Below are 19979 nucleotides of genomic sequence, written 5' to 3'. Positions count from 1 at the left end.
TTATAACAGGACTAACATGAAAAACAACTTGGTGCATTGTCCCATCCAAAACACACATCGCTGGAGTCAGACCAAATCCTACCATAATCCCCCCACAAATGCACACACACACACACACACACACACACACACACACACACACACACACACACACACACACACACACACACACACACACACACACACACACACACACACACACACACACACACACACACACACACACAGGCTACATGCAACCGGGTATGTCATATACCACCACGGCCGCTGCAGGGCGCAGCACCGTCACTCCAATGAAAACAGGAGTGGAGACGCGCAGACCATCTTCATCCTCCGCAGTCTCCTTCTCATCCTGTCCGTCAGACTGACTGACTGATTGATTGACTTGCAGATCACCGCACAGACCAAACTGACCATCTTACTGACAGCACCGGCTGATTTTCCATCATCACGGGGTAAGATGACATTTGTGTTTTCTGCCCATTTTTTATGTGTGTAAATGCCTCAGTGTTCTTATCAGGTGTGTAGAGTGGCGGCTGGTGGATGCACTTACAGTAATAGTAAGAGGAGGGTAGACAGCACACTCCTGCACGGGACATCGGTGCGTTTGCGCCCATGTTTGTTCTTTCTCAAAACCAGCTCAGCAAGAAGATCAAATAGAGCATGATGGTATCCTGAATTACATTCTGCTTTTATTAAGGTTATATTTTAAAGGGTTATTTAAGGTAGTTTGTGAATGTGCGCATTTGTGAGACATTCTTGTTGTATTTTCAATTAATGTGCATTGTCCCATTTGTGTGCGTTTTTACGCACGTACCCAAACAGCATAGTCTTTGTCACTGCACATAAATGTGTGTGTTTACATGCCCGCTTTTTTTTTGCTTGTATGTGATTGAGTGCTTCTTTTTTTTTTTTTTTTTGCATATGTGAATATGACAATGCCTAACTGACTTTGCCCTTCCCTCCTGGCCTCATTCCAGGGCACAAGCAGCATGTGAATGGCGGCAGAAAGCAGCAGAGTTGTCACAGAAGAGCAGGAGGAGCTCCCTGCCTCCGGAGCTGTCACTCACGCGCACCACACACACACCCGGAGTCAGAGCCACATCCAGTTCCAGCCTCTGACACACACCACCCAGTGGCAGGCTCCTCGCGCTCTCGCTCACACCAGGAGTCACAGTCACACTCACTTCAGCGCGCCCTCGCACACACAGTCGCAGAGGTACGGCTGTCGCCTCACGCACAGTCTCTCAGCCATGACCAAAGGAGAGAGGGGAGTGCAGGGCTCCGCGGGGAAGCTCATCAAGCCCAGTGAACCGCTGTTCCCCAAAACGTCTCAGCAGGTGAGGTCATCTGTTCTTGTTGCGTCCTTTGTGTTGTCCTACAGGTTGTCATCTCATCCTGGCACTGTTACAACTGACCTTTCTTTTGACACCGGATGTCTGGCAGGTAATTTAGATGATCGATGTCATCTGGGGATATTTTTGCGCCTTAGTTTGACTGTGAGTGACTTGATTGGATGGGGAGAGAAAAAAAAGATAGAAAGTGTGATCTCTTTATCTGTTTGTTATTAATCTGCTCCATTGTTTTCGCGTGAATTGTAATCCCCTCAGATAGTGGACTCGGAAGTTGATTTTTTTCATTTGAGAAAGGTTGTTCCGATTGACAGGAAGACCTCCTGGATGATTGCTTTTTTTTGTCTGATCTCGGCAATATCAGTGGACTTTTGTGATGGAGACAGTTGTTATCACAAACATAATAGGAAACAAGACAGTGATAAGAAAGGGAGGACTTACTCAAGTTTGAAGATCATTTATCATTTAACCTTATAAAAGCCACATACAGTAATGTAATTGTCATTTAGGTGTGATGTAGGGCTGGGCAATGTATTGATATTACATTGATATCATGATTAAAAATTTCCCCTCGGGGATTAATAAAGTATATACCTACCTACCTACCTACCTACCTATATGAGAAGACACCATCTTAGATTGTGGATAATAGAATCATGATCATTGTCACTGGTTTTAAAGGTTGCATTACAGTAAACTAATGTCATTTTTTTAACTCACCAGACTGTTCTATTGTTTGCCTTTAACCACTTAAACATTATATTCACATTACTGAGAAGTATACAAAAATCTCATTGCGTAAATAATTTGTGAAAGTGTAGTCATCCCTACAAAAGCTCTATGGATATTAAGGTATCTAGTAAAAAATGTGGTGATATTTGGTTTTGTCCATATTGCCCAGCCCTAGTAGGATGGCTGTGTTAAGTGAGTGAGTCTTTTGTGTGTTTGTATTTGTGAGCCGGCTGAAGTTCGAGGAGCTGCGTGCGTTGCTCCTCACATGGCCCACAGGCTGTCGACTCAAGTAAATGAAAGACAGGCAACCCCGATCTTTACCTGGTGTATTGTCCCTTTATGAAGGTTGACACCAGGTTTTGCAGACAAATGGCGTCATAGTACTGTGACAGTTAGTCACTAATTTTCTGTTTTGCTGCATGAGCTCAGGGTGTCTGCGAAACGGCATTACATCGGGGGGGGGGGGGGGGGGGGGGGGGGGGGGGGGGGGGGGGGGGGGGGGGGGGGGGGGGGGGGGGGGGGGACACAATCCAACCAGTTCTGCCACTGTTTGGTCTGCCAAACCTCCATCAAATATGCAGAGCTTTTTGGTTTACTTTGACTCTATGGAGTTGGAATCTGACACCTGAAATCTAAGACTGGTTTTTTTGTACAAAAAAAACAGTAAAAAAAAAAAAAAAAAAAAAAAAAAAATGAGCACAAAAGGAATTTGACATATGTGTCATTTAAGCATCCTTGAGTGGCTCATTGATATAGGAGTTTTCTCTCCTTGTAAATTAGGAGAAAACTAATTTACAAGGATGCTAAAATGCCACAACAAATTCTACATGAAAAACTTCTCAAACATAAAGCTCACAGAGCTTTGTGCATATGGAGCATTTCTAAGAGAAAGATTACATAAATCTTTCTTTGGAGTTTTGCATTGACTCCGTGCGACTGTCCTCCCAGTGTCACCAGGCTACTGTTGACATTTTAACGGCTTGCCATCACCACTGACATAATCAACTGTCATACTCATAATCCATAATCTGAATTGAGGGCACAAAGCCCCAGTTGTTGATTCGACTCTAACTGGAATCTGCGGTCTGACCTTGATACCCAGAATTGGCAGAAAATCCTCCACCGATTCATTCAACATTTAAACTGCTTTATGGATCCATTTTACCAGCTTAACATTAGCATGCAAACGTTCAGTGTCTGTTTCTCTTATTTATCTTTTTTGAGAATATATCTTAGTAGGCTCAAGCCCCCCCCCCCCCCCCCCCCTCCACACCTTCTTTAATTATGCTCATTCCTGATTTAAACTGTTTTGCCTTTAATGGTTAAGGATTCATTAACTTTAGAGATTAGTCTTATCTGTCCTTGTCCCTTGCTCGTTGACTGTCTGAACTCTGCAGATGCTCCCTTTATACTGAGCCAGTCTCTCTGCAGCCTATGTATATATATATAGATATGTGTGTGTGTGTGTGTGTGTGTGTGTGTGTGTGTGTGTGTGTGTGTGTGTGTGTGTGTGTGTGTGTGTGTGTGTGTGTGTGTGTGTGTGTGTGTGTGTGTGTGTGTGTGTGTGTTGAATTATGTGTATGTGGTTGTGTTTGTGCATCTAGACAACAGTCGAAGGGATATCCTGTTTATCCTCTTTGATGATAAGAACTCAGTAATGAAAGATTGAGTGTAAGATTTTTGGAGGGAAGGAAAAGTGTTTAGAGTGACTCATAGAGAGAGAGAGAGAGAGAGAGAGAGAGTCTTTTTGCACATCATCAGTTAAGCATTTCTCTCCAAACACCAAAGACTTTGATTTTTCTCTCCAATTAGGGGTAATTGCAGTGAGAGTGGAAGAAGAGAGAGTTTTGAAGTCAGAACCGCCGCGCAGCCTTTACTTACCTCTGACCCGCTTGTCTTGCGATTGAATAATTACACACACCCCTCCTGGTAATTGTCGCTCTGCAGCCCCTCCATGTTTTGATGGGGCGAAAGGAAGGAGGAAGAGAAAACGTGAGGCGGATAATAACAGTGTGTCCGCCGTGGCTGCGGTTACTTTGGTGATTTCCTTCCTTCATAAAGCTATGAGGGGGAGTAGCAGTGGGTCGAGCTTGGTTGCTGGATGTGGAGGGACTTTGTGTTGTGTGTGTGTCTGTGTGTGTGTGTCTGACACCAAAGGTTATACAGAAGGAGGAAAAGGCAAAGGGTGATATGTGTGCACAACCTCGGAGACAGTTGTAAATATTGGGCTCCCTAGACTGTGGTGTCTCGTCCTATTCATGTCTGAAGATGAAAGCTCGCCCCTTTGCTACACACATGCGTGCGCGCGCGCGCGCACACACACACACACACACACACACACACACACACACACACACACACACACACACACACACACACACACACACACACACACACACACACACACAGAGTCACGTGCCTGATGGTTTTAGCAGAGCAAAGAGAAGGAAACAGAGCTGTGGATGACTCGGTGGGTTTCTCAGGCTCCTCCATGGGTCTCAGTGTCTGCACAGACAGACCACAATGCTAACAGCCGGAAGGGGGTCTCCTTCTGATCTCTTTTTATTGCACACACACACACACACACACACACACACACACACACACACACACACACACACACACACACACACACACACACACACACACACACACACACACACACACTTATAAATGTGCATCTTTGTCAGCTGGAGGAACGTCTAATTTATGGATAAAAAGATGCAGAGATCTGATGATCTAAGGTTGCAGTTGGGAGACAACTTGTGAAGTTGAATTCATGAGAAAGCAGATGTACACATCTTCCACATAAATCACAGCAGAGACGGTGCGACGTGGGAGCACTTCAGGCTCTCCTTTACACGGAATCACTGAATCACAGAGACATTGGGATATTTTTGGAGCACTTGAAATAGAATTCAGATATGAACGACTACAGGATTCACTATTTGTGAGTCAGAAGTTGGTCGCATAGGCCTGATTTATTTGAGAGCGACACACCTTCTTTTGTGTTTCTGGGAAGAAGTTCTTTCTGCAGAACCTGAAATGGCACCAAAGGTATTTTTGCAGATGGTGTAATGGTTTTTTATAGACAGAGATGACAGGGAATTTAATTAAATCACCCCTCACATCCAGTTACAGAATGAGTCACATTATCTTCCTTTGCCATGAATGTACGATGACATCCACAAATATGTGACTTGCAAACAATTTGTGTCCATAAATGCAGATAGAGTGATTAGAATGTTTACAAAGAGAAAAGTAAATGTGTTCATTAGCAGCCTGACTTTCTATGATATCATTCTTTATCTTAAAGTCATTTTTTTGGTCTCTCTTTTTACCTTTGTCTTCACAGACCGTCTTGAGCCAGAAGTTGTCATTATGCAGTAAAGTGTGCTTCGCCATCGGCGGCGCACCCAAGGAGGTGGCTGCCAGCGCCACCGCCTTCTTCCTGCAAATCTACCTGCTTGATGTCGCTCAGGTGAATGAGTTGGAAGACAATGTGAAAGTGCAACAGAGTGTGTGTGGTTTCCATACGTGAATAAACAGGATAAATGGGAGTTTTGTGTCCAACCTGTCCCTGTCTCACTCTGCAGATCAACGCCTTCCAGGCCTCCATGGTGCTGTTCATTGGAAAAGCTTGGGGAGCAGTGACCGACCCTGTCGTTGGTTTCTTCATTACAAAGAGCAGATGGACCAAGATTGGCAGACTCATGCCCTGGTGAGCTCCCTGCTCCCACTATCAAGGAAAATCATGTGTTTTGCTTTAATTGTGATGTTTTTCTATGAGCGATCATGACAGAGCTAATATAATGAAGCTGAAAATATTTCAGATTATCCATCTCAATGATTAGAATTTGAAGGAATTTCAGGGAATGACTCATGATTTCAATATATGACCATCAATATTGCAAAATATGACAAACACCCAGGTAGAGGCAGTCCTGATCTACAAACATTAAGTGAGTTGATAAAATTGTATTCCCTAATGGTACTAAAGACATCAAATTTACGCTTTAACATCACAACCTAAACAACATATACTCTCTTATACAATGATATTGCCATTTTGCAAATCTTTACTTAGCAGTCACTTGAAAATATCTATTCTTGATTTCCTTCTGACATATGGCCAAGCTTACGTGAAAAGGACCGTAATTTATATATGGTTTATGAAACATGTTTTGGTTTGCTCCCACTCTCTCAGACATAATTATGGTCGCTACGTGATGTTAATAATTGTACAAAATCTCAACAAAAACAAGCGATGTAACCCAGTTTTGTGTGGTTTGGAAATTATTCTAAGGCTCCAGACTCTCACCTGAGGATTACGCTGGATAAACAGCCATTGTTCTATAATTTGTTGTTCCTGATACTCCCTCTGATCACCCATCCAGCCAGTCGGCTTCAGGGGCGTGAGCTGCTTTTTCACCCTCTGATGTCAGACAATAGATGAGGAAATTCATCTGCATTCTTTCATAAATCATCTGCTGCGTGGCGCTCAATTACATTTTATTACCTTTATGTAACACCCCACTTCACATTAGACCATGACACCGCTTCTTTTTCTTCGCCTGCGAGATGCTCCTCAGTATCTCAGCGGCTTTGGCTGCATTTTTACATTGTGACTCTGGATTATATGAAGCAATCGTCCCCATTTCCATTAAATGACATTTTCAGATGATTTTATAAGCAGCTAAGCATGTGTCTGTGCAGTATGTGTCTTTTGAACACATTTGTGTGACACTTACTGTAATTACACTGGCAGTATGTAATGCCTACCCCATTATAAACCATAGATTACACACAAGCTGACAGTGCTGGAGGGGGACCAAGTCCACTGTGGCCAGCCAGCCGCACTCTGTAGCAGACAGATGCTGATGTAAACCCAGCCTTGATTACCCCCGGGAAACTGTAGGTGTGTGTGTGTTCTTGCTTGTGTGTGTCCATGTGAATGTGCGGTATATGTATTTAAAAGTATATCTCTGCCACTTTTTAACCCATTTGGAAAGTCCCCTCAGCAGGAAGTGCTGTTCTCTGTCTGGCTGATACATCAACAGCCAGACGTGAAGCGATCTGTATCTGTTGCCCTGAGTTCTTTAGGATGGAGTCTTTTTGGTCCAAAATCCCCCCCCTCCCGAGTAAAGTAATACAAAAAAATGCAGTAGTACGAGTAAAAGTCCTGCATTCACAAGTTTACTTACTTGAAAATACAAAGGTATCATCAGCAAAATGTAGGAAGTACAGTCAAATCTATCAAAAGTAAATTAGTAATTAATCCCTGTGACTGATATCTTATTATATGTTTTTTGGATAAGTAACCACTCGACTGTTGATCTGTAACATCCATGTGCTACACACAGTTAGGTAAACACTACTGTTTTAGAAGAGCTCACAACACACACACTACAAACCACTCATCTCAATCTTAACAACCACTTGGCTGTCGACCACACCGCCATTTGATTCATAGACCTTTTTCACGGCAGGCATGTCCTTGTAAGGAAAGCACAGGTTCATTAATGATGACTGCATTCCACACAGGTGAGGTCCTGCTGTTGTGCATGCTCGTTCTGCCGCTGGTACGGTTCACTGGGATCACTAAATGCAACTGAGTCTTCATTAATACACCTGGGCATTACCGACTGTGACAAGTCAAAAATGTCTGCAGTGAAAATAATCTATTACATGATAGTTTTCACACTGACCACCGTGTTGGATGGATGGTCAGTTATGCCATCAAAAGGCATCAGCAGATCTGCGTCCTTTTTATCAAAACTGCCAAGACAGTTGATTTCAGAGCTAATAATATTGACACCAGCTTATCAGATTGGCTTTGAAAGCTCCTCACAAAAACTAACTAACGATTCTCTCATTGAACTATCCGCAGTTGAGTGTTCGAGCATTGTGGCAGGTTTCGACAAGAAATCTGTGAAATAAAAAAGATAATATCTCTGCTTCGGTTACATCCGTTTATCTTTTGTTTTAAATACAGTTCATTGTTAGTGAGACAGTGTTGAAGTGTAGAGGTGTAAGGCTGAATCAGTAACTACTTACTACAGCTGTCAAATTAATATAGTGGATTAAAACAAAAGTACAATATATTCCTTTTACATTGTAGTGGAGTAGAAATACAAAATAGCAGCCATATAAAGTAATTTGTACATCCCATCACTTACTTACTTTTGGCACCACGGGGGTATATGAACACTGCTAAGCCTAAAATCACCCAGGAAAGCTCATCCTGACCTACAAGACTTCTTCCAAATCCCTCCTGCCCCAGTGCACATCCTCTAATTAACATGCTGCGAGTGTGCCCAACAAGTCGGTGAGGAGAGAATTTTAAGTGTCAGCTTCTTATCAGCCGGCTCCGCTTTAATTAAGACTGCGCAAACGACTGGGACAGGTGTGACTGTGTGTTCGTGCGTGCAATAACGTGGGAGAAGGTATGCGAGTGTTTGTGCCTCTGTTGCCTCCCCCCCTGAACACAGTCATCTTGCAGGAACATTCTCACTGTCCCATTCACCGGACCCCCCGGGGCCCTTTCAACGCTCCCATGACCAAGCGGTCAATACTGCAGCACCAGCGTTGTGAGCCGCCTTTGTTTGAGCAAACAATCAGGAGGAGAGTGAGGTGGCCGGGCCTGGATGATGCCAGAAATGACTGTAAACCGGCCTCTCTCTACCTCTTTCTCCCACTTTCTCTATCCTGGTGGAGAGGAGGTCAGAGGTCAGAACCTCTGCTGGTTTTTGTCACTGTCACCTATATTCCATCACCCCCCTGTTTTTTTCCTTACCTGTAGATGTTGCTATTCCCGTCTGTAGACCACGCAAACAAACACCATTTGCTCTTTGAAGGGAAGGAGGATGATATATGGGTGTTTGCAGACAAGTCATACCGTTGATCATCTATAATCTGCCCCTTTTTTTCCCTCTTCATTTTGAAACACACAGCTGTTCCCTTTCACCATAATGATACATACCAGTTGTTTACTTATGAATTATACATGGCCCATATACTAGACCACTCCAAGTTCTGAGAAAAGCACAACACAGCAGAATTGCTTCATGCTGCGTTTGCTTGAGTATGTGCTACATATTCATGTGTGTGTGTGTGTGTTGTGTGTTTGTGTATATCTTTCAGCGCTATGTGAGTTTAAAATATTGTGGTATTTCCTTGCTCGTCCTTCCCTCCCAGGACAGATTCCTATCATACTTACAACGACATAATCATTTCGCAATCAGTTTAACTCCACTGTAATCGGCCAGAAATATGGCGTGATTTTACTGTGCTATGGAAATTACATAAGAGCACCACTGTTGGTCCTAATGTGGCTGGTTCGCATGGTGATGGTGGTTGCTATGAATTCAATTAAAAAACACAATTTTCCATTTTTGATTCGAGTTTCTTAAAAAAAAAAAAAAAAAAAAAAACACCGTTTGATTGTTTTCTTTATTTTCTCCAGGATGGTGGGCTGCACTCCGTTCCTGGTGGTCTCGTACTTCTACCTCTGGTTCGTCCCTCCATTCGGCAGCGGCCGGTTCGTCTGGTACCTCGGCTTCTACTGCCTCTACCAAACTCTCATCACTGTAAGTATGCATGCACTTATTATTTTTATTTTTTTTAAGAAATGCAAGCTGGCATATGATGCCTCAGATACCTCAGCAGGGCGTCGCATGAAGTTCAAAAAGAGACTTGGAAGTGGAAGCAGGAGATAGAAGCTCTGATTGATGCAGTCTTACAGATAACTTATTACATAACGTATAGACAAAAGGCAGAAAAACAATGTTTAAAGTCGAGATGATTGCTGTCATCTCATGCCAGGCTCCGACAGCTCCTGGTAGGATTTGCACTTTGATTTGTGAGACAAGCAGTAGATTAGAGCCTGGAGCGTTTAGACGTCTCACCTCAGTGAGGAAGTGTACTTATTTAGTTTCCCTTTTGTTATTATGGCCCAGACCATCTCTCTCCATCTCCCTCTCTGTTCTAGCTCTGGGGTAACCCATATAACATGTGCTACAGAGCATGTAGACCACTGCGGCCACACTGCGGTCAGCTGTAATGGCATCTCATTCTAACTACTTGATAAGTATACGGTCAGTCCTGCCAGGAACCTCCTGCCGGGTAAATGCTGGTTGCCACTTTTAGCCGCCCTTCATTGTCTCTGGCTGTGTGTTTGTGTGAGGTTTGCTGGGAAAGGGCAGCTGTCATCATGCAGAGGGGTTGCAGTCTGTAAACAGAGGTTAGACTGCAGTGTATCATCTGTTTAATGCAATCAGATAATAATAAGTTTCCATCAAATTTATCAGTTCTCACTTCCATCTGTATGGGACAGTTAAGCAGATTCGTTTCTATAAATGTTTGCATCCAGTAAATGACATGCTGCATAGGAGCGATGGCTGAAAAAAACAAATCCTTTCTCAGCCACATTTATTTTCATTGTGGCTTTGCATGCTCATTTGGCCGCAGTGCTGACTGAGCCCTTGTGTAAATTACAAAGTGAAGCCGGACTTGGTTTGCTCGCCTATTCTCTGGGAGAGGTGGCGAGGAAGGAGAAAACAGACCTGAGGTTGGCCAACATGGAAAGTGCAGAGATTGCTTGTGATATATATACTGTGTTTTTTTGCATCTGCGTTTTCACTGGAACATGTAGATAAAAGTCACAGAGGGTGTTCCCTGTTATATTGTAAGGCAGATTCAGTACATAACAGTTTACGGCCATCCTAGCAGCAATGTGAGGCTGGAAACACAGTGGTGCTTTGAGTTAAATACTAGCTCCAGCTTACAATAACAATGTTAACATGCTGATATTTTTCAGGTATATCTACCATGTTCACCATCTTAGTTTGGCATGCTGATATTTTTAGCATGAAACACAGCTATAGGAAGAAGGGAATGCCATGAGGTTTTTTTTTGTCTCAACCAGAGCTTTTCAGACCATGTACTGTACCAAACCAAATTTCCCATGTACCACTTCAGACTGTAGATACCAACGTGTTTTAAGTGTTTAAAATTCAACTCATTCTGCTTGCTAAAATAAACACCTAACATAACAAGTTTTAATCCGAATAAAGCTAACATTAACGTCATGCCGTGATGTCACCCCATGTGGCTATAACTACATCATTGTAATGTTGTGTGTTTATGTAATGATAGTTGTCTGTAATAAAACTAAATTAAATGACAATTTCTTTTTTGACTTGGGCCGGTTGGAGTGCAATTGTTAGATCTTTCAGCAAAGATCTTGTAAACCACAAAGTACAGTTTGGGATTCACTGGTCTCACTGAAATAACATTTTCATCAATTAAAATTTGGACCTGATGATGGCATTAGTTGAAAAGTAATTAGGATCACCAAATTTATTGATATTCATTCTTAGGGGGGCATAAATATGTGTTGGGAATTTCATGGCTATCCTTCTTTTAATTATTGAGAAGTTCCATTCAAAACCTAAATGTCAACCTCATCGATAGGATTCATCCTCTGGAGGACATTAATGTCTGCACAAAATTTGATGTCTGCCTTTTTGGTAGTTGCTGACATATTTCAGTCTGGACCAAAGTGGTAAACTTTCATTCGTTCATTACCTCTTTCCCTCCTCATGAGACTTTTGGAACTTTCTGACTGCTGCTGTGCCATAACTAAGTCTTTCTGCTCCTTTGCAGTGTTTCCACGTGCCTTATTCTGCTCTCACCATGTTCCTGAGCACCGACCAGGAGGAAAGAGACTCGGCCACTGCCTACCGTAAGCTCTTTTAATACGCAAAAAGTTCTTCATGCCAGCAGGGTTGAATTTATCTGTGAACCAGCATTTTTATTTTCACCAGCTCCGGTTAAGAATGAGTGATTTACTTTGAAGTGTTGGATCTGAGAGCTGAATGCTGCTCGTGTGATGACAGGAATGACAATGGAGGTGCTGGGGACGCTCGTGGGCGCCGCCATCCAGGGCCAGATCGTGGCCAGCGCTCACACTCTGAAGCACTGCCCTACTCACAACATGTCTGCCAGTTACCTTGGCAACAGCAGCGGGGCAGAGATCGTCAAGAGTCTGGTGCGCTCGCAGGACTACCTGTCACACGCTGTAAGTGTCACCGTGCCGAGCCAGGAACCCAGGTGTGCTAAAAGTAGGCCAAAGAGTTAGTTTGAAAATAACTTGGACTGTCAACAATGTTCTCGCTAAACTTAGAGTTTCGCTGTGTGCTCAGGGCGGTTTACTTTTGCAAAATCTTAGAGGTTGAAAATTAAAAAAAACAAAAACAGCATTAAATGAAAAGGAAGATTGTTGAAAATTGGCTCTGTATTTACAGACTGTCTGCAGGTTCTGACATCCAAAGTGGCTTCATGTTTTAACCCGTGTAACCCGTGGGATTGAAAGGAGACGCCACTGTTTGATATCTGAACCCAACATCCTGTGCCAGCTCCCCACTCTGGACCACAAAGGGGGCACCTCCCTCACATCAGGCTCCCTATTGCATCGAGGGGTCCCCACGGCCTGCAAGTCATTAGGCCTATTTATAGCTCACCCAGAACATGTGAAGGCACCCCAGATTCAATATGTTGGAAATATTAGTCTCCCTTCAAGGCGGCTGCAGCTTAGCTTAAAGTTGGAGGGAAAGGAACTTGACAGGACACATTCATGTCCTCATTTCAGTTTGCAGAGCTGTGAATAAACATGGCTGCTGCTGTGAATCCATCATGGGACTTTTTGTGAAGATGAAACAGGGCCAGAGTCCAAACTGTCCTGTGTTGGATTTTGGGTTGCACCGCAGCTATTCGGGCTTCAAATGCTCCTTTTCCATTTGGATTTTGGGTGAACCCTATCGGGGCGACCCACTCACCACGCCAAACCCTCTGCAGCCACCCGCTAGATTCCTCTGTGGTCGCTGGTGAGGGTGGCACACCGTCTGGGCAAACTGCAGTGTGCCCTCGGAAACAGGGAGTGTTTGATGTGCATAAATAATAATGAACTGCTGTGCTGAACCATGTGGAAAAAAATAGCAAACAAACAGAGGTGGTTCAAGGCAGAGCAGTTCCTGTTGGGATACGGCACTAAAACAGTTAAGGATGTATTTTTGGATACAGATCTACTTGAGGTTTCTTCCTGTTTATGCTTGTATCTGCACAGTGAAATGTGCACGGCAGGCTGTGCAGCTTAAAATCCACACAGCAAAGTCACAAGCAATAAATCACACACTGATAAGTGTTAGAATAAGGAAGATCTGAAAGGAACAGAATAAATGTATCCACCATTTTGGGTAAAAACAGAGACACCTACTGTGGCAATTTGGTCCCAGAATGGATGCATAGCATGTCGAAATGAAGCACCTAAATTTTTTAGGCATTTGAGAACATTATGAATTAAAGATTGTGGAAAGCCTCAGAATAGACTGGATTGTGCCGCCTGTGTGAGAAGAGATGGATGCATGTAGACTACACTGTATGTCTGTTCTCTCTCTCTGCAGAAGGAGGTGTACATGATAGCTGCAGGTGTTATCGGAGGAGTGTTCGTTATCTGCACCGTGGTGATGTTCGTGGGAGTCAAAGAGAGAGATGGTGAGACTTTTCTTTTTGATGTCTGAGAGCGAACACCTCGTTGGCTAATTGACTTATTTTATTGACAAATAAATGAATTGTCAACTATTTAAAAAGCTGATTAAGTATTTAAAGGGCACTCCACAGAATTTACTCTTGCACTTGTTAACTTTTTTTTCATCAGTGTCAATGAGCCCATACATACTGCATTTCCAACTTGGAAGGGCCGGCAAGGTAGATAAAATAACATGATAACACAATAAGCCTGGGATATACTGCCTGCAAGGAAATATACGATACGTCTGCTTCGCTGTAGTGTTGCGGATCGCTCATGTGTGTGTCCACACTGCCAGCTTGTCTGCTGCAGCGTTGCTACTGCCGGCAGAATCATTCCTCATTGAGTTTATCTTGGGCAACGGCCATCAGTGATCGAACGTTTGAGGTTCAACAAGTGAAGAGTTGTAACCTAAAAGCAGTCACGTGATTTTTGTTTACCCTCCTTAAGGCACAAGCACACAAACAGACATGAATCGGAGACGGATAGCTGCATCAGGAAAATACAAACCTTCACCTGTTTGATTATTGGCATAATGTGTCAAGACCACTTTGGGCTTCTGCTATCATTATATAGTGCACGTGTGGTCACAGATCTTTTTACTGCGTATTTTTGCTGAGAAGCCTCCTCATCACGTGAGAAATAGACGTCTCATCTCTTCTCTAGATTACGTGCAACAAACGCGAGGCATGACTCAAGTGTGACACGTATTGCTGCTCTAACCTCTTAACATACGTACCAAAATGGAAATTAAGATGTTGCATGACCGCCACGCACACGCCACGCATGCAATATGTCCCAGGCCTTATTTCTATTTTCAAACTACATTTTAGCAACCTGCACGTCTTAGTTGTTCAGGAAATAGTATGGAAGTTATGGTAGCAGTTTTGGTATATGTATTGAAAACCAGCCCTAATTGAGGCTCTTACCTTTCGGTCTGGGACATTTTCTTTTCCAATTTCTTTTAGGATATTATTATGTAATGATTTATTGAAAAATAACACACACATAAATCAATGCACAGTTTAGTTAGGAACAAATTAGTGGCCAGGTGGCATCCCTTCGAGCTAATGGTTTATGATGCATCCACACAATTGCAACATTTATTCAAAGGTCCCCAGGCATCTTTTGTCTCAGGACCTTTGTTGCATAATAGCTATTGGATAAAGTTAAAAAAAAAAAAATCATTGATTATCGTAGATTTGCTGCACCTTTTTTTGTTTCTGTACAGCTTTATCTGTATGTATATTTTCAAGATAAAACAAATTGGTTGTCAATGACGACACAATACCACTGCATAGTGGGCTACATCTGACAGACAGATATGTACATATATAAAATTATTTTTTGGGAATGTGGCAGTGTTGGTTCTCGTATTCTGACACCTCTCAGTCGGCTAAACAGCATCCACTGCAATGCAGGGGGAGTTCCAGCACTGCCTGTGAGCCAATATATCACCTTTCCCTTACTGCATGTTATTTGATCCGCTGCATACTCATATTCATATTCCACGTGTATCTGTTTCAGATCCGTATGCCCCAAAGACAGAGAAGCAGATCCCCTTCCACCATGCCTTCATCCTGGTGATGAGACACGGGCCATACCTCATTCTAACCGCTGCATTCCTCTTCATCACTGTCGCCATTCAGGTAAATTTATTTATGAAGCACTTCTCAGACATGACATGTGCGTTACAGTAAATGAAGCCAGCCGTGGGAGCCTGAAAACGGCGGAGAATAGCTGGCGCTCAATGTTGATTTGATCAACGTAGAAGAGCACTTACTGAGCGCTCACGGTTTGAAGCGTGTGTTTTAAGTCTCAGGACTGTCGAGAGTGATACAGGCGCAGCGTCTTCTCGCCGTCTGTCCGTCACTCACACACAGATGCTGCAGTTTTGACGCCTCGGCTTTAGGCTGTTTGAATTATTGCAGAATGTCTAAGTTTTGCATCGGATGGGTTTCTGTACATTTTCACCCTCTCATCTCAGCGGATGTGTCAGTTGTCATCCGTGAGCTTCGGAGTGGGAATAAATCACAGCAAAACACCGTCAGCAGCTTCTCCAGTCATTTGGTTTGGCACTCGTAGCAGCAGGCTGAGTGCCTCAACGACAGTGCTGAGTAGACAAGACAAGAATGAATAACTGAACGTTTGAGCTCTGCTTTCTGCAGCTGGTACAGAGCAACTTTGTCCTCTTCTGCACTTACGCCGCCGACCTGAGGGATCACTTCCAGAACATTGTGCTGACCATCCTGGTGAGTACAATGAGTGAAGCAGTAACTCTGATTCACCTCTTAAGCACCCAAACAATTGCAACATTGAACTTTTCTGCAAAATACAAGCCCTTCCAGAAAAAAACACATGGATTTCGCACGTGCAAAAAGTCATGCGATCACATGCGACATATGAAACATGTGTTTTGCCCACGGGAAACGTGGTTTTGGAACATTTAAATGATGTAATGTTTTAAGCCCATACAGATTCCCATGTAAAAACTTTTCCACATATTTTCTCCGTGTTATCATTTGTTGAAACATGTGGTAAACATGTCATACATCTGATGACATGTGTCCCATGTGGAAAACATGGGAAACTTGTGTGTTTTTTTTCTGCAAGGGAAAGTATTGAGGTATGAGTTTAAAAAACAACTTGTACTCTGTAACGTCTGGGTTTTAATTTTTAATATCATTACCATTTATAGCAGCTGTTTAAGGTGAATCAGATATTTTTATATAAGGAATATTTCATTTTAATAATTAAAAAACTTACTTCATTGCACATTTTTGTTCTTACAGTCGTCATGATTGTCATCATATATACGTTTAAATGTTGCATAACCTTCCCCATTACTGTTGTTTTAATTTATTTATGATATACTCATATCTGTTACACATTATCTCCTTGCTCATGTCTCCCCAGGTTTCCGCAGTGATAAGCATCCCATTGTGGCAATGGTTTCTGCAGAGATTTGGCAAGAAGACGGCCGCCTTTTGTGGGATCACGGTGACTACACTGTTTTTATTTTGGTAGCTGTCCACATTGACTGTTGAACTTTGATGTTTGTGCCATCTTGTGGATGAACCTGGGAGTGTGGAATCCGTTTTGTCTTAAGCCGCTGGGCACATTTGAAAGAGAAATTTAAGACTTGCCGCATATCAAAAGACTTAAAAAGACATTTTAATGTTAGGTAAACAAAACAAACACATAAAAAACATCTCGTTTGTTTGTCTATCTAGTGGATCATGCCCTTCACCATGATGCTGGTGTTCATCCCGAACGTGGTGGTGGCTTATGTTGTGGCGGTCTCCTCTGGACTCAGTGTGGCTGCGTCGCTCCTGCTGCCATGGTGAGATTCAGATTGTGTTACACTTATCAACACTGAATATGGATTAAATATTATGTTTTTTTTTCTTTTTTTATATAGTTTAATATAGTGTATGATAATTACTGTTTTTTGGTTGTTGTTGATTTCTTTTCGTCTGCCTGACACAGACCTCAGATGCAAATGAGCTTTTTGCTTGTTATGGTGCAATTACTTTTAATTGTGTGCTGTCCCCGCAAAAAATGAACAATCAAATAAAAAAAGGGAAAAGATGTGAGCTAAATCAACACCAACACGCCCTTGAGCATGAAAACATCTGTTACAAGATCAGATGAACAAAGAGTTTTTTCATCAAGTTTAATCCTGCAGTCCAAAACCTCTGTGTTGCTGAGTTTGAAAGTCTGTCTTTAATATCGTTGCCATCTGCTAATTAATGTGGAGACACCTTCAAAATTGACTACAAAGGATAAACAGAGGCATAATTATAAGATAAAAGTATATCAGAATCCACATTTACCTGCTATATGTCTGTCTGCAGTTGCTCTGCACTGGTGCTCCTTTTAGTCCCCTTTGATCCTTTAGCCACCGTAGTGCATTAACATCCTGCTTGTGGTGATATGGTGCCCCGAGGGTGCAGTCCATTCACCCAGGTCACCTCCCGGTCATGAAAGTGATGTCATTTTGTAAGAATTAAAGGTGGCGTCGACTGTAAATCTTCCACACCAGCGGTATCTCTACATCTGTTTTTCCAGTCGTTTCTAAGGCCGTCACCACTCCTCGCTCATCTCCTGTCCCCTCCCTTCAACCCCAAATTACAGCCTCCCAAGGGGGCCTGTTTATTTTGGTAGGGGCCGATTGTTTATCCTGTCTGTGGGCCAAGGACGGCGGTACCGCCCGCTGCTCATCATCTAATCGTGTTATTAGCCCTGTAATTTTAGCCCACCGGTATATCAGAGCGCTATAAGTAGACCTCACATCATCAGTTGCTAGCATCTTGCTGTGTGAGATAATTAAAGTAAGAGTGTGGGGGAGGTCACAGGCGCACATCAGCATAAAGTAAGATAAAGTACACACAAAAATCAAACCGCTTCATTCAGCTCTGTGTGTTTGTGTGTGTGCGCTCCAGGTCCATGTTACCAGATGTGGTGGACGACTTCAGACTGGCCAACCCCTACTGTAAAGGCCACGAAGCCATCTTCTACTCCTTCTACGTCTTCTTCACCAAGTTCGCCGCCGGCATCTCCCTGGGAGTGTCCACCCTCTGCCTGGAGTACGTCTGCATTACTCTCACATGTTGATGTTCTGGATCTGCACTGAGCGTGTCATGACACCTCACAAAAAAAAAAAAAAAAAAGCACTAACCCTGGTTTGATGGTCTGATGTATAATTCATCATCCAGAGACTCTCGTGTTGGCTCTTTTGCACTGTTGCGGGCTGGATGTCGATTTTCTGTAACCTGTTTTTAAATCATCTTTTTTCTGTGTGTGTGTGTGTGTGTGTAGGTTTGCAGGGTATGACACTGGCGCCTGCAAGCAGCCCGCTCCCGTAGTGTACACCCTGAAGCTGCTGATCGGAGCCGCCCCGGTGGCCTTCATCGTCACAGGGTTGATGATCCTCCTCCTGTATCCCATCAGCGAAGACGTGCGGCTCAGGAATAAACTCTGCCTAGATGAGCTAAGGTGTGCGGAAATCTCAAGCGTACATCCGAAGGCAACGCTTTAACCTTTCAACTCTTTACACATTCAGTTCGGTTTGTCACCATCAGCTGTATCACACTTTCTGTAGCTCTGGAGTATAGTACCAGTATCTCAAATTGTACTTGGGTAACTGCACTCCCAACATTACTGATCCTGATGTCTCTCACAGGAAACAAAGCATCAGCTCCAGAACAATGGAAGATTTGAGTAACGTGTGATCTGGATCTTGAATGGAGTGAATTCACGAAGCCACGGATTCCAGTGCTGCAGCTGGAAAGTTGTTCATTAGTGTATATTACACTGATAAAATAGTTAAAATTGTTTTAATGTAAACATTTTTTGTTTCATTTTCACATGTACTGTATAGTCATCTTGGATATATAAATATATGATAAGATTACCTAATTTATATAAATGAATGTACCTCATTATTTGCTGTGTTTAGCTCTACAACACCGTTATTTATTTATGACATGAAAAAAAAGATTGACGATATGAAATGAATAAATGTTGTAGAGATTGGTTGGTAGACAGAATAAATTTGTGGGTGTTGTGGTTCTTTGCTGAAGAGGTGGTCCTGTGTGAAATGGGACATAAATGTAATATTCAGAGATCTACCCATAGATGTATGTTTTATTTTGTGAAATATGAGTCCAAATAACACAGTATGACCATGAGAGAGAGGTTTGTGTTGAGTATTGCCGACTCTTCTGGTCAGTTGTATTATTGAGCCTGGCCATGTTGCAAATGTAGAATTGTGTTCTCATGAACACATTACGGTACCCTTAAAGGTACCATATTGTATAAATTATATATATATATTTTTTAAAACACCTCTCAGTGCTATATAATTACAGTAAAAGTGTCAAAACGTTCTGTTCACTGAGAAATGCACACAGCAACTGTGCTGTTTGGACCTCCTTATGTTTGTGATGTCACAAACTCACAGTCATTTCATATATCCACTCTAAGCACAGCACTGTCCAATTTTTTAAACGAAGGAAAACAGGGTAGACATTTTGTCACAAGCAAGCTATAAGGCCAAAAAAAAACCTGTGGTTGATCTGAGTGTGCTTCACTCAGAAAAGAGTCAGCTGATGAGAAGAGAGGGTCATTGATATTAATGCACCTTAAAGACACAAAGCAGCCTGTTCTTGGTCGAACTTCAGAGAAAAGCTTCAGAAGAGACGCGAAAGCTATATTGAGATGGTGTTTGGTACCTAAAACAACAAAAATATGTTTACAGTGCATCCGGAAAGTATTCACTTTTTCCACATTTTGTTATGTTACAG

The 19979-nt window shown here is 42.7% G+C and overlaps 1 protein-coding gene across 1 annotated transcript; it reads left to right on the top strand.

Annotated features, from left to right (window-relative positions):
• The first annotated feature begins 306 nt into the window (after positions 1-306).
• mfsd2b (MFSD2 lysolipid transporter B, sphingolipid) lies at positions 307-19255 on the top strand. The gene is made up of 15 exons (XM_069714237.1): positions 307-455; positions 981-1340; positions 5440-5565; positions 5681-5805; positions 9550-9673; positions 11751-11829; positions 11984-12165; positions 13547-13637; positions 15199-15320; positions 15840-15923; positions 16588-16671; positions 16905-17014; positions 18117-18260; positions 18493-18669; positions 18857-19255. Exons 2-15 carry the CDS (start codon positions 999-1001, stop codon positions 18903-18905), a joined length of 1839 nt encoding a protein of 612 aa, XP_069570338.1. The 5' UTR covers positions 307-455; positions 981-998; the 3' UTR covers positions 18906-19255.
• The last annotated feature ends 724 nt before the right edge of the window (positions 19256-19979 follow it).

This window comes from Brachyistius frenatus, unplaced genomic scaffold, assembly GCF_029030835.1.
Source record: "Brachyistius frenatus isolate BFR_SWC_R1_liver_20210118 unplaced genomic scaffold, ASM2903083v1 Contig_128, whole genome shotgun sequence".
NCBI lineage: Eukaryota > Metazoa > Chordata > Actinopteri > Embiotocidae > Brachyistius > Brachyistius frenatus.
This window is presented reverse-complemented; position numbering and strand designations above follow the sequence as displayed.